This window comes from Triturus cristatus, chromosome 8 (genome assembly GCF_964204655.1).
Source record: "Triturus cristatus chromosome 8, aTriCri1.1, whole genome shotgun sequence".
NCBI lineage: Eukaryota > Metazoa > Chordata > Amphibia > Caudata > Salamandridae > Triturus > Triturus cristatus.
Window position 1 is genome coordinate 616,223,333 of NC_140591.1, and position 15,366 is coordinate 616,238,698.

A 15,366-nucleotide genomic window follows, 5' to 3' on the forward strand; every position below is an offset into this window, starting at 1 on the left:
CTGTATTTACAAACTAACGCCAAGAAGAGCTTGTGAGAGGGGTAGAATTAGCGACAACATCAGGAGTTATGCTGAGGTCCAACAGTCATTCTCTTGCTGCGATGGGATCACGGAAAACACGTCCGGGTCACAGAGCGGAAAAATCTGAATGCGAGGACCAAGACAATGCTACAAGCTCCATAAAATGTTAGCGCCTCCTTAAGTCAAGGAGAATATCAAGAAAGAAATCATTTGCATCACAAGACCACAATTAACAAGTAATTAACAAGCCTGTTTGGCTTTGGTCACATTCTGCTCCCGGCCCCCCGCCCCCCCTTCCCCCCCCCCCCCCAACGAGGGGTTCGCCGCGACAGCCTCGGGGTAGCTACAGGGGGCAGGGAGTAGGTCGGGGGCCTGAGCGGGACCGGTGTTGTTGGTCCCCAGAGACTACAATTGCGCGGCATGCACGCCTGTTGCATGTCGAGGGACACCGCCCCCCCAGGTTTTCCTCGAGAGGGGGCGGCAGTCGAGCGCGTGGGGCTCCATGTTGAGCCAAACGCGGGCCGTGGTGTGCTGTGTGGTGACTTTGTCGCCTGCGAGGCAACTAGGGGCTCATGTGGAGGCTTGCACTAACCCGACACCCACTTAGGAATGCGTTTGAGACTTTACGCTCCTGGGAGGCCCCGGTGTAGCTGCGAGGGCCAAGGAGTTTGTCGGGGGTCTGAGCGAGACGGGTGTCATGGTCCCCGAGATGGCGATCCCGCAGCATGCATGCCGATGCAGGTCGGAGGAGACACCCCTCCCCCCCCCACCCCCACCCCCTACATGTTAGAGCAGACATGGGTGAGCTTCTGTTCGCTTCGTGGAGTCCGCACTCAGGTGGTGCAGGCTGCGACGGCATGTGAGGATGTGATTCCGGGTCTTAGTATCCTGGGCTCCTCCCTTCTTGGTTATGACCGGAGGCTTGTGTCCGGTTTGATTGGTGGTAAATGCTGAGGCATAGTCTTGTAGTCCGTCCCCCCCCCCCCCCCCCCCCCCCCTCACCTGGAGCAGTCTGCCTTTTAAACTGGCTGTTGAGCACGCAGCGGTACGTTCTGCTCGCCTGTTACGGGGGTGCAGGGTGGGTTGTGTGTCCCTGCAGGCTGTTTATACTCATTAGTTGGTGCGATACTTATAATGTGATGATTTTCCCCTCTGCGCCAACTAGCATTTAAGCTTGCAACTATGTATTGCGTGCACTGACATCTGCGGGGTGGAATTAGTCAGAGCTTTTGTAACGTAACCCAGTACATGGCCCTCCGATTTCTGAGCTCGCTGTAATTTTTATCAGAGGCGTACGGGGCATTTTATACGGATTTACTATAAAGGCAATGGATAAACAAATAGTGCAAACAGTGGCCCCACCTCAGCCACCGCTGGTCGGGATTCACCGGGGTGGCTCATATTCAACACACAGGGTGGTGCGGTGGTGCGTATCCACTGTATACAGGCAGGGGCGTGCACTGAGCCTGTTTGGCATGTTAGGAGGTGGAGCCCCGCTGCAACGCTTCGCCAGGGGGTGAGCACCCGGCCCGCAGGTGGGCTAGCTCCCGCTAGGGAAGAGAGAAGCACCTGGCTCCCTCCGGCTGAGTCGTTAGGCAGGCTTGATGCGGGGTGAGTCGAGGGGAGGGTGGCGAGCACATGGCTCCCTCTCGTGCTAAGCAGTGTCTCAGGTTTTCAGCAGCGGTTACTGGTAGAGCCTGTCGGGGCAGACTGAAGGGTTGGCCTTTCTGCTGCATGGGCCAGGTGGAAAAGACATTTCTCACAACACGTGCTCCTTTGTGAAGGGATAACAGGTAAAGATACAGAGTCCCAGTGAGTTTCCATGGCGCACACTGTCGCGGCTTCCTGGCACAGGTTCTGTGCACTCGCCGGCAGCCATTACATTAGGTCAGTTCTTAATTCTAGAAGCAAATCCCTCGCGCCCGGTATAATACCTCGTGATGCTGAGGTCATGCACGGCCACCTCTAATCTTATAATTAATAACACTTCCTGCAGTTTCACCCACGAACGCTCGCTTACTCCTACAACAAGCGCTCGCCAGTCAGCCTCGGTTTATTTTTTCATCGCGCTTTCAAAAATGAAAGCGAGATGCAAAAATAAACACGCGGTGGAGCTTGTCTTTATGGGACCATGTGTTTAAACACATGGCCCCATAAAGATAAGAAATCCTTTGCGACTTGAACGGAAAGCAGGCGAGACCGTCCAAGTGGGACGGCAGAAAAAGCCAAAGGGAGAAAACACACACAGCTCTTTTCCAATGGCTGGCCACCGTTTAGCATAAACGGTGACGCCAGCCAATGGAAAAGAGGGGCAGGGCTTAAAGCCCTTTACTGAAAGTCCTCAAAAACATTAAATCTCGCCGAGTGAGCTACGCATGTGCGCAGCAATGCTAGGCGAGACCTAAAAAGGAAGAACCCCATGTACGAAATGGTTTTAAATGTACTTTCGGACAATGCCGTGAGGAGTACAATTTTTTTTAGATACCATCACAACAAAGATGATGCATGTGCCTTACCTTTTATTGTGGTGGATGGGCTCTGTCCCAGTAAGTCGAGCTGGATCAATTGATGCTTTAGAGAGGACTGGGTCAGCTGCTGGAAAGATATTAAAAGTTCTTCTGGAGGGTTGAAACCTAAATGAAGAGTATATCTGTTAAAATGGTCAAAAACAAAAGTATGCATTTGTGCCAACATGCCACTAACTGAAATTAAATACAAGGAGTACTTCTGCAACTATGTTATAAGCTCATGAATGATAGACAAAATATCTTAGCAATATTGCCTAGCAGGAGTTTTTTTTGTCTTTGTTTTTTAAAGAAAAACCTCCAGATTAACCGGCATGGCTTTTCAGAAAACAAATATAAGGAACTATGTCCAAGTTCCATGTATCAAGAAGGAAACCTTTCTATTAGGCAACTAGTGAGGGCTTGTTCATAGTAAGTTTCGAGACACAGCCGCGCCTCACTATCCAAAAATAAACATATATTGGCATTCTACTTTGTACAATCAAAAATATAATAGGGGCATTTCAAAAGACCATGAAGAAAAACTAACCCAGCAAATTCTAGCTATGCTACCAAAGCACAGGTGAAATGTATTCATTTTTTATTAAATAATAAAAAACAAAATCTGTATTTGTTCCAATAAAGAAGCTTTAGTGGTGAAAACGTTAACTTTGTATCTTTACCCTACTTTCAAACATCATGCCAAAATTCAAACACGAAAGCTTAAAATTCAATGCCGTTACTAAACACCAATGTTAACAAAAAAGTCTGAAGGAAATGAAGGGTGCATAATTTGATGTTTGAACAGTGGAAATGATGTATGAGAATAGATTATTTTCTATCCAATGCAGAACACAAATCAAGGTAAAAAAAAATTACTTGGAAAAAACGATAACTCGGAAAGCTTTGAATTAGAATGGATGGCAAACCAAAGAGATTGTTGAAATGAAGGACTTTACTTTTAAGACAAAAAAAACTGGATGATGTGAACACTAACCATATCGGGCATCCAAAAAAAGGGGAAGGCTGTTAGGCTGCAAACAACTCAATCTACTAGAGGCCATCAGAAAGCCAAGGGATGAGAGCTACGGTTACATTTATATGACAGTTCAGCTACTAATACAGTTAACTCATAACTGTGTAGAATGTAAAATGTTTTGCAGCAAGTACTGTTTCTGCAGCAGATATCCCCTTCTGTTTAAAAGGTTTTGGAAATTTACACGATGAAGAGAAGGTCTCAAAGAACATTTTCAATTTACTTTGAAAGACATTTTCCAACTACCTGATCATTTATGCATGGTCAATTAGGTATGATCTCACTAACATAAACCATCTAGTCAATTTTACAACACTGCTTACCTGTGCCTTCTTTTTAGGAGATCCTTCGGCCATACAACACATTAACGAAACATACAAAAAAAGTCTTAAAACTTTAGCAGAGAGTTACCTCCAAGAGTTCTAACCTTTGACAGGAAAGGCGAACTCCTACAATACTTCTGTGCCCCAAATGAAACCCATAAATTTTGGGGCAAATACATTATGACTACTAATCTACAAGAGTTGGGGACACTCGCAGGTGTGATTAGAATCAGAGAAGGATATCCATGTAAGTGATGATGACCAAAGATCAGAAACATTTGGAATACACTATTCCTTATCTTCAGATAGATGGGGTGAAACTGAATCCTTTTAATAAGCTGCTGTGCCGGAGATGACTTCAAGTAGAGCATTCATTCTTATTTACATAAAAAAAAAATGAACCTTCACCTGAATATTGAGCAAAATGGAGCCTGTTTCAATCATAAACCCTGTGTGGAAAGGAACTTTTAATATGAGGAGAACAATGAAAAATCATTGCTGCAATACATTTTTTCTAGAGTAAGTGGGAAAAATCTTTACAATTCAAATTCTGGTCTCTCTCAATCAGCAGTAGTGATTCAATCAATCTAAGGCGGTACAACAGGTTCAAACTCATTCCTTTGTACCAAAGAAGCACCACAATAAATTGCTGGAGACTATACTGCTTGGGACAGTCGCTCTTCTTGGGTTTCTGAATAGAAGTATCCAAGATCAAGGAACACCATAGTATATATTTGGGAAAAAGGAAGCATTGTCCTAAACCACTTTAAGATGTAATTTTCAGAATCAGCCATGCCCGAGCCAGTACACTCCATAAACAACTGGCTGGTTGCAGGTTCCCATAAAGAGGCAAGTTAAGTCTTTTGCTAAATTCATTTTTGTAGTGGTTTACCAGCCTTTCTGGGGAACTCGGTTGAAGACTGTTCAAATGCAGGATGTTTTGAATATGTTCAGCTTGGCGGCAAGGCAGATGGAACCATTTGTGGCACTTTCACAAATGTACCCTCTCAGAGGAGGGGGTGGGGGTTATTCGGAACCACATATTTGTAGCACCTATCCCACATTATTCTAACCAAGTCTTTTTTCTAGATTCTTACTCTTCCACCCTAGCCTGCAGTCTTTGTTGAAACCGAAGAATCCCCATTGAAATCAACAGGGCACCCGACACCAAACCAGCACCCTGCACCCAGCCACCCCTGCGCCGATGCAGGTGTACTTTGAGCGCTAAATCGGATCCCCCTTTGCCCCGAGCTATACCCCAGGTGCTTTGCTCCCACAACTTTGTGGCCTGCTTGTGAGCAGCCACCAACCAGAAGCCCCATATCCCCATTGGATAACACTAGGCTCAGCACTCTGCACCCGGCTGTAGAGTGCTGAGGCCTCGACCCTGGGGGGACCCTGGTTCTAATCCCGGAAACCTGGCTCTAATCCCAGAACTCCAACTCCCACAACAAAGTACTTACCTGCAAACTGAGAACTTCATTCCTTCCCATATGATGGCATGGACTGCTTTTCTTTGAAAATTCTTTTGTGTGGAGTTGCTTTGTATGAAACATTGAAAAACAGCATATGTGTAAAAAGGGAATTACTTACCTTTTGTCTAGGAGATGTCTCAGTGTGATATCTAGGCATATCACTCTGCTTAGCAAAAATAACTTAAAAAGTAATTCAAGTAGTAATATATACTGTAATCTACAAGGTAACTGAAAAGTAATTCTGATTGACTTACCTGTAAATCAACCAACTGCAATTGAACCTGCATTCAACTGTAAATCATTGCATAAGATTTTGCACAGTATTATTTCACCTACATGCACCAGGCTTGGCTTTAGACATAAAAATAACTAAATAACATTTTTGATACAAACAAATTGGTCTGAGTTCAGTGTTTGAGTGTGTGACATTTCTTGCCCGAGTCTGTACAATAAATGCTTAACACTACCCTATGATAAAGCCTTATTGCTCGCCCACACTACCACAAATAGAGAGTAAGGTGCTATCTACTTTCACCTCTGTCTACCTTTGGGGTTCCACTGGACTTTGTGCACACTATACCTCATTTTGGTATAGTATATACAGAGCCAGCTTCCTACAGTTGCTCAGTATAACGGTCACAGGCTAATCATTCCTGGGTTGTTAACATCCTAAGGAGGTCCCAGCTGCACTTCGACTGCACTCCCGGGTTCAGCGAACTTCCGTGCAAATTTGTGAATTAGGTCTTAGTCTTCAACCCGCTGTCAACCGACACCATGCAGCACCATGGACCATGAGCTACCGACATGCACTAGCAGGTTTCTTCAGCTGTAGTGTTTTGTGCTGCAAACAGGAAGCCAGTCAGCTGGCTCTTGGAGTCTCTCGGCTTTAGCTGGGCTCCGGGACGGACTTCTCCTTAAGCAGGACACAGCAGGCACATTTCCTCTAATTTTTAATTCTGAGTTTGGGGTGCCCTACTTGTGATCGGAAACTGCCCTCAGGGCAGGAAGTGGATGGTAACCAATTGGCTACCTAGTTCTCTCCTACTTGATGACCACTTCCTGTGAAGTGTGGCATCTGGTCATCCTAGGATAACCATTCCGCCCACTTCCAATATGGCAGGACCCTTCTCCCCACATGTGGAGCTTTTTAGCCCAACCCAGAGACGCAACAACCAAGGGGGCTACACGCCCCTGGAAAAATTGTTTTTGCAAACGGTTTCCCCTCTCCTGTCCCTAGTGCCAGCTTGTCTGCCTGAACAATGAAGCAGTCCCACTCCTAAGTGTTAACCATGTGTCCTTCAAAAGCAGTTTCACCTTTGAAGCTAGCCTTTTGGGCCAACACCCGTGTGGCTTCCTGCAGGAGGGAGGTGACACCTCCTTCCAGATCAGACCCCTATTGTATCCATTTCCTGGGAGTCATTAGCACAACTCCCCAGGAGGTCAGAAAGCTGTTGCAGTGACAGGAGCGCATTGTGAAATTGTTAGGAGCACAGGGAACTAAAGGCAAAAAAGGGCAACTTTGATAAACTTGCACACAGCAACTTGTTACATTAATTTAGACTAGGTAATCAAGTCTGGCTCAATGTAACGAGTTGTTGGACACCTCGGATGACCCACTTTAGTCACACTTTTGCAGTGTTAGCACAGCCGAGGTGTCAGTGTGTAACTGTACTTGCCAACTGTGCGACCAAGCCTTTTCACAATAAGAACAGTTTTGCTTTTTTACTATCAGAACATGTAAAATTACATGTTTTGCCCGCGAGATATGTTGCACCCTGCCTTAGCACTCGATAGGCCTGCCCTAGAGCGACACACACATATACCTGGCATTTGCCATTACTTTAAATGGCAAAGTAGGGCCAGCAGTTCAAACTGCTCTTTTTGCCTGCAATGGTGTGCTGGGAGTCTTGTTTTACTCCAGTCAAACCCATGGTGTCAGAACTAGTGCTGAAGGCCCCGAGGTGAACCTCTAACTTATATGGCATCTGTATCCTGGGTGCCATTTACTACGGACTTGCAGCAAGTTAGCTTAGCCAATTGAGTAGGCGCCAATTCAGCATACCAGTTTAAGGTTAAGGCCACCGGCACGGAGGTCTGGTTAGCAGGCCTCAGTGCACTCCGAGTAGAAAAACCAGCCGCATCAGTCCAAAAACTTGAGGGTGACCATACAGAAAGAAGAATTTTCTTACAACCAGTTACTGAAAATAGTTATTCTGCACTACAAATCACAGGAACGTTGTGCTTCTGGCAAACAATATAATACCCATCATGAAGAATAAGAGAGCACAGGGAACATTTGGTGCAATCCTAGTATCCTAAACGTATCTTTTTTCACCTATGTGTCTGTTCTTCCCAAGTCCAAAATGGATAGATGAGTGCAGCAAGGAGTTATCTTTGTTCTTGTGAATACAGTTTCCACTACTTATTTTTGAAGACTAGTTGTACTTCTTAGCGGTTCCAGATGATGATGATGATATTGAATCTTCACAGGCTTTACTGATGGAGGATATTGTTTGAAGTTCAATCACAACCAGATGGTCCAGTGAGTCTTAACTTATATTTTGCCACTCGTCCATATGTGCTCCCTCTGCAGGAGACTACAACAGTGAATGCGGGGTGGCTATCTCATTACTTTGAAGTGAAATGGAACTTTACTGGCACTGCTCACTTAGCTTTGGAAGTTATTGTCACACCCGAGACTCCTGTTGGCATTATTGGCTAGTGAGCTTTATGTGGGCAGTAGGTTAATCAACATGCTAATAAGTTTGTGCAACAGAGATCTGGGGTTGTACAGATCACAGACAAGCAGTGTCTAAAGGAGTGATCCCTATGGGTCTCCCAACCAACTGCTTTTAGTATGTACCTTCTGCCTTCATACTATAGAACTGCATTGCAGACAAACCGCAATAAACCACAACTCAGTCGAACTGTGCAAGTAAAATCCTACTTCCAAACACATGACGATTAGTAGACCCAGTCTCATTAAAGAAATGACTCTTTCCTAGTCTCTACAGAAAAGGTCGAAAATAAGACTTGAACACAGTGGAAGGCTAAATGGATGCAGAGATCAGAATTAAAGGTTACATTATTCCACTGTATTTGGATATTCATGGCACTTGAAGACTGAGCTCTCTATGGTGACAAAAGCATTCTGAATTGTTATATTTAGAAAAGGAGAGAGAAACAATTTTCAGTTTTGTATCATTTGCCGTTTGGTGTGCTAGCATTACAATGTATCAGGCCAGAGATTACAAATGGAGAAAAAACAATAGCACATACTGTATATAATATAGATAGCTTGGCAGACAGCAGTTTAGCTGTCTGTGGCAACACATGAGAAAAAAAACCTCAGTTTTATCAATCACAAGAGAAAAAATAACTTTTGTTTTTTTACTGTAGTTACTTTTTCTAGAGGAGTGGATCTTTACTGGATAAGCAGACCGCTTGTTTCAGCGATTTTAATTATATTTGCAATAAAGTGACAAACGCTACAGTAAAAAAAAAGCTGCAAGATTATTTAATCAACAAGACTTGATTGGGCTCTAAAATCTACTTACTTGTCAAACCAAGGCTTTTTAAGCGGCGCTCCAAGTTCACCAGCACCGAGGGCTCTTTTTCGAGGGTCAGAATCCAAGACTATCCTCATACTGTTGTTATTTTCTGCATTGGTAAAGGAAATCAAAAAACAAGATATGTTCAAAGCCATTATCTCCTACATCTCATTTTACTGCTTCTGCAATATGCAAATACAGAAAGAAAGCAAAGCATAATCTGCAATTCTTTTCAAAATAAGTGATAAACATATCACACATAAGCAGTCTGTGACCTGTACAATCTCAGATCTCTGCTGCACAAATGCTGGTCCACCTAGTTACTCCTTTGAAACACTTTTTAGGTCTCGCCTGAGCCAGCGCATGCGCTGCACTGGCGAGACTTTTAGTTAGTGGGCTTTAAAAAAGCAGACAACAGCTTTTTGTGAGGCATAGAGCGTGCGGTTACGCACACAAGCGTGCGCGTCTCGCTCCACCTCTCTGTCTTGCTTGCTCGCCTTCAACGCTCCTCCGCCTCCCGCACCACAGAGAGAGCCTCGCGGCCGCGCGTCTTGTTTAAAATGAAGGCTGCAGTCTGTGCCTGGTCAAGACATGCTCAGCGTTTTTCTAGGGGGCTTTTATTTGACACATGTGTTGCTTTACTTTATTTGACACTTGTGTTGCTTTACTTTGCCGGTGCTCGTCTGCCAGACTGCATCTTTGGCCCCTGGGGCTGCACTGATACTGGCCTGTGTATACTACATGGGCTAATTAGCATTTACCTCACCCTGACTGCGACAGAGACAGTGTACTACCGCACTCCCACCCACCCCAGTCCCTCTACCGCCCTCGGTGCTTACTTCCTCTGAAGAGGGTACTCCTTACTCTTCCTGAGTCGTGCTGAGGGAGCTTTTTCCGCCTGTCCTCGGCCTTGGAGAGGAGCTTACTCTTTACGCTCACTCACTCCTCCTCACACCCTCTGGTCTGAAGTGGAATAACCCTACTTTATTTCTTGCTAATGGCCCACTACCAGTGCCCTATTCTATTCCTCTTCTAACTTGGAGCTCCCACCGGCTGTTTTTCTCCCCTGTAGCTGTCACTTTCTTTAACTTGCCCTGTCCCTGCCCCAAAGATACTGCAGACAGCGACTGGAAGTTCAGTTGGGCCACATCCAAGGATGGGCTCGGCTCTTGTGGGTCTGGGGAGCCCGTTGGCACCATCTCCAGACTCGGGCTGTGAGGAGTGGGTGCAAAGGTGCTTTGAGATGTCAAGTCGTGGTGATTGATGACTCACTTTGCCTTTGTTTCTGCTGCAGAGGGGCAAAGAGGACAGCTGGGCCACTCACAATGAGTCTCATTGTCCTTGAAGTCCTTCAACGTGCAGGTCGGTATTCTGCAAGGAGTCCGGTACCCCAGGTATTGGTGTTGTGTGAATCCGGTCTGTCCTAGCGTTCCCACGCTTGGAGGGAGGACGCATCTGACCTGTAGGAGCACAGTTACTCATTCCTGGGTGGCTGATGCATCTGTAGTCCCCGTAGGAGGCAGGTCGGTGTACCGTCCGTTGCTTCTTTGGTGCCTGAGGCTTTAGGGGAGTAGCTCCTCTACTCCAAGGAAGTTTCTTTGGCAATTGGCGAAGCACTGGCAGCTCTCCCGGTTTCTTGGAGTCTGCAGAGCGAGTCAGTTGCTCCATAAAGGTCAGGTGCAGCAGACAGGCTGGCAGGGTTGCCGCCAAGTCAGTCGTGCTCTTCGGTTCTCAGGTCAGCTATCTTCCGTGTATGCTGAAATTTGAAGTCCTGGTATCAGGGGGTACCCTAAATACTCAATTTAGGGGAGTTAATGGGAGTAAAAGGTAGTAGCAAATGGGCTACTTATCCCAGGGGTCCCTACAACCCCTAGTGCCCACTTCCTTTGGGGAGAGGGCATCACCCAGTCACAGAGTTCCTAATTCAGGGATACACAAGACGGTGGAATTTCTGAATTCATGTTCACATCAGGCTTGGTAACCCTAGAAGTGTGTCCAGCCTGACAGCACAACACGCCGCCTGCAAACTATTTTTCCCACCTGCCCTGGTGGTGGCGGTGGCATCTCCCATGTCTGGGGGCGCCTTGGGTCGCGTATCAAAGGCGTCATATGCCTCTAAAGCCTCCTGCCTTGATATGCTGATTTACCAGCCTTCCTGGGAGAGGAGGAGATAACTTCCCTCCACAGAGCAGGCATTGTTTCCGTAATGTGAGAGCAGAGCTCTCATCTCCAACGGAGTCAGAAACGTATCTGTGGTGGCAGGCTGTACTGGACAAGTCAGCCAGCACAGTAGAAGGCTAGTAGGGTTCAAGGGGTACCTCTAAGTTACTCTCTGGGTGCATGTACTAATAAATCTATTACTGGAATCAGTGTGGGTTTATTACTATGAGATGTTTGACACCAAATAACATATGTTTCAGTGAAGCCATTATGTAGATGGGGAACTAGTTTTGAACAGTGCCCAGTACATACCTTAAGATACCTTTCCCTGGCCGCCTGCCTAACCCCAGTACGCCTCCATCAGGCAGGATTTTACCAGAGCGCTTCCTGCACGAAGTGGGGCCAAGATCTAGCTGATTTTTTCCATATGGTGTGGACATGTCCTCATTTGGCACGGTTCTGGGGTGACATTGAGGAAGAGCTCACAGAAATCTTGGGGTGGGAAGTCCCTCATGACCCACGACACTCTCTGCTTGGGATTACGGATGGGCTGGATGGATCTAGGAATGAAAAATTATTTTTCAACACGGCAATGGTAGTGGCCAAGCGAGACATAGTTGCTACCTGGAAGTGCTCAAATCCGCCTTGCTCAGGGAGGTGGCGGAGGGGGGTGGACTGGTGTGCAACACTTGAAGAAACTATGTACGAAGCGCGAGGTTGTCCAAAGAAGTATCGCAGGGTATGGGGCAAATGGCTGGGTGCCATGTAGTCAAAGTTGTGTGTACAATGTATATATCCATTTGTACCTTAGGGGGTCGGACGTTATGAAATGATCATGTATTTGGCTGTGCATTGTTATCCTCAGTGTCCAATGCTGATTTGCTGGTGTTGTTTATTGTCAAACCAATAAAAATGCTTACAAAAAAAAAAAGATAACTAGATGTTACAAGTGAGCAGGGAAGGTAACAGAACTAGACATCACAGGCACATGTCGGCTCATGGTGATATGCCACTCATATAAAGGATTAGGTTGCTAACCCTTTAAGCATCTGTTCTTGGCACTTAGTGCTTAAGATTCAGATGTTTTGCATACTCCAGCCATCTAGTGTTGGATTGAGTCTGGATGTTTCAAGTTGTTTTTATTCACAGATGTCTTTCGAGTCACAAAGGTGACTCTTCCTCTTGGTAGTAGTGTGCATGGGCATAGACCCCATTGTTAGATTGCTTTCCCGCAGGAGGGTGAGAATGGAGTACAAGTGTAAGTACAGAGAAGTCCATGCATATGAAAATATAGTTTAGAATCTATTAGATATAGATAGGAGTCCGGGGTGGAGGGTGAGCATATGTGAACCTTCAGGACTACATACCAAGCATAGATGCTTACAGAGTAAGTAACCTAATCAGTTCGAGGCATGTGTGTCTGTAGATACATATGCTTTGCATAGACTATATAGCAGTGCCCTCCAAAAAGCGGTTGCTAACCAGAGGACGATGCAGTTGTTTGAAAAAGTGTAAGTAGCTTTGCCTGGCCTATATAAGCTTGTTTATGTGCTAAAATATCCAGGCAATAGTGTTTGGGAAATGTATGTGGTGCAGCTGCCTTAAAAATGTCAGCTCTGGGAATGTTGCCCAAGAAAGCCACAGGTGCCTCTATTTTCTGAGTAGTATGTGCTCTAGGGGGTATAGACACAGTCCTTTTGGCTTTGCGAAAGATTGTTAAATGCATCCAGACATGCTATTAAAAAATGCCTGATTTTTGAGGACACTCACCAGTTTAAAGAAATGTTTGCGATTTTATAACACCAAGTGCCACAATGGTAATCAATGCAAAGGTAATGATTATGGGTATTGTTTCAATTATGTCTGCAATGTATATGCCTTATGCAAGAAAATAATAAAAACAGTTAACAAAAAAAAAGATGCCTGATTTTAAATTGGTTTCCTTTTATGAGGGGGAGCAAACTCAGAGTTGTTTTGTTTGATAAAAATCTTTTGTCCTGTCAATAAATAGAATACATTAATGCTCTTAAGATCTAGTGTATGAAAAGACCTTTCTGCCCCAGAATCTAGTTGAGGAAAGAAAACCGGTAGCTCAACCGATTGGTTAATACAGAAAGGGGATACTACCCTTAGAAGGAATTTTGGATTCTATGAAAAACCACCCTATTCCTATGAAGGTGGAAGAATGGTTCTACTAATGTTAGTGCCTGGAGCTCACTAACACGCCTTAGTCAGGTGATAGCAATCAAGAAAGCAACCTTCCAAGAAAGAAATTGGAGGGGGCAGATTGGACACAAGTCTTGTCAGAACAATATTGAGATTCCACGCAGGTGGGACCCTTGGTGGTATTACTCTTTTAAGGCCTTCCCTAAAAGCCTTAATAAATGGCACTTTGAATAAAGATAAGTATTGCCTGTTTTGAAGAGAGGCAGCCACTGCCGCCAGATGTAGACGTATGAAAGTGTAAGCAAGGTCTGAGCGTTGCAAATGCAAGACATAACAAATAATGTTTTGTATAGATGCATTGAGTTGATCAATCTTTTGGTTATTACTGTAAATAACAAATCTCTTCCACTTAGCTGCATAGCAAGCTCTAGTGGTAGGTTTAGGTGCTTCCTTAATAATGGTCATACATTATGGTGGCAGATTTTGCTATCGAAACTCTAGGACTTCAAGAGCCAAATCACCAAGTTTGGCTCCTTTGGGTTCGAGTGTCTGATTTCGCCATGGTTCTGAGTGAGGTTTGGGTTGAGGTGAAGCTTCTCATGTAGAACCAATGAAAGTTCGAATAGTGTGGTGAACTATGGTTGATGAGCCCATGTGGGAGCTACCACAATGATGGTAAGAGACATCTGCTTGAGCTTTTGAACCAGAAATGGAAGAAGAGGGAGAGGCAGACAAGCGTAGGCAAATTTTCCGGACCAATTCATCCATAGGGCATTGCCTTTGAATAGAGGGTGTGGGAACTTGGAGGCTAAGTTTGGGCATTTTGCGTTCTCTGCAGTTGCAGAAAAGTCTCTTTGTAAAAACCCCTATTTGTGGAATTATGGGAGGAGGACTTGGGAGCTTAGTTCTCACTCGTGGACTTGTTGCTGCATTCTGCTGAGGAGGTTGGCAAAGGTGTTGTCTGTTCCCGGGAGGTGTTCCGCTGACAGATGGATTAAGGGATGTATTGCCCAACGGTCTGAGAGAGGCGTGACAGCCGTAGAGAGATCCCCCGTTTATGTGCATAGTACATGGCTGTAATTTTGTCCATCCGGACTAGGCTAACCTTGTTTATGAGGTGAGGTGGAAATGCTTTCACCTCCTACAACTGGGTCTGTGTATGGAGAACCCAGAAGTGTAGTGTTTGAAGGGTTGTGTGATGAATGAAGTACAGGTGGTAGTATAGGAGATGGAGACAGAGAAAAACAGGGTGCAGGGGACTAGGAGCTGTCATTTAAAAAAATATATTTTTACTAAGCAGTTAGTTGAGAACCACAGGACAATCTTAAGCAGTGAAGTATAATCGTTGTGGGCCGCTCACAGGGGGCCCGTACAACGACAAATATCAATGTAAAACCCAGTCTTAGTCTCCTAGGGTAGCTTCCTACGGAGTATGGCGGGTTGAGGGCCAGCTATCCGAACACCTTAGTGACCTAGTACCCTCCCCATTCCCCTGCCCTCCAAATCAATCAGTGCACTTGTGTTGCATCCATGGTCCCCAGATCTTTTCGAATTTGCATGGGCAACCCCGGGACCGGTATGCTGCCCGTTCCGCTAGTTGGCACCAGTCAAGGTCTACCTTCCAATCTCAGGCTGTGGGAGGCCTGTTTACTCTCCACAGTCTAGCTAAGATGCTATTAGCCACCCCTGCAGCTATAATGAGCCCGGTATGCAAGTGTCTAGGCCACCTCTCCTCCCCCCAATATGCCAAGCAGCAGCCATCGCGCCTTGAGTGGGACCGATAGGCCTGTCACCTCCCTCATCACCTGTTATTTCTGCCCAAAAATGTTAGATCAGTGGACAGGTCTAAAGTGTACGAAAGTGGCGCTGTATATACTGTTCCCAAATAGGTACAGTGTGTACAGAGTCCACAGTCCCCAGAGGTTTGGCAGAGGCTAAAGTTAGATATAACCTTACTCTTGACAGTGGAAGCTTGGTCGAGCAGTAAGGCAGTATCAGAGGACAGTGGAAAGCATTTGTTGTACACGCTCAGTCAGCAAATGGTCTCACACACTCAAGAACTGAACTCTAGGCCAATGGTTTGTATATAAAAAAACATGGTTGTTTTATTTTAGAACCAACAATAGGTAT

General features: G+C 45.5%; 1 protein-coding gene across 4 annotated transcripts in view; it reads right to left on the reverse strand.

Moving 5' to 3' along the window:
• The window catches only part of RBM26 (RNA binding motif protein 26), a 999,243-nt gene that overhangs the window by 657,873 nt on the left and 326,004 nt on the right, over window positions 1-15,366 (reverse strand). For all 4 annotated transcript variants that reach the window (XM_085622082.1, XM_085622081.1, XM_085622080.1 and 1 more), the window contains exons 10-11: window positions 8,917-9,019; window positions 2,538-2,654 (exon numbers count right to left, since the gene is read on the reverse strand). In XM_085622082.1, coding sequence (XP_085478208.1) covers window positions 2,538-2,654; window positions 8,917-9,019 — 220 coding nt within the window. The remainder of the gene's footprint in view (window positions 1-2,537; window positions 2,655-8,916; window positions 9,020-15,366) is intronic.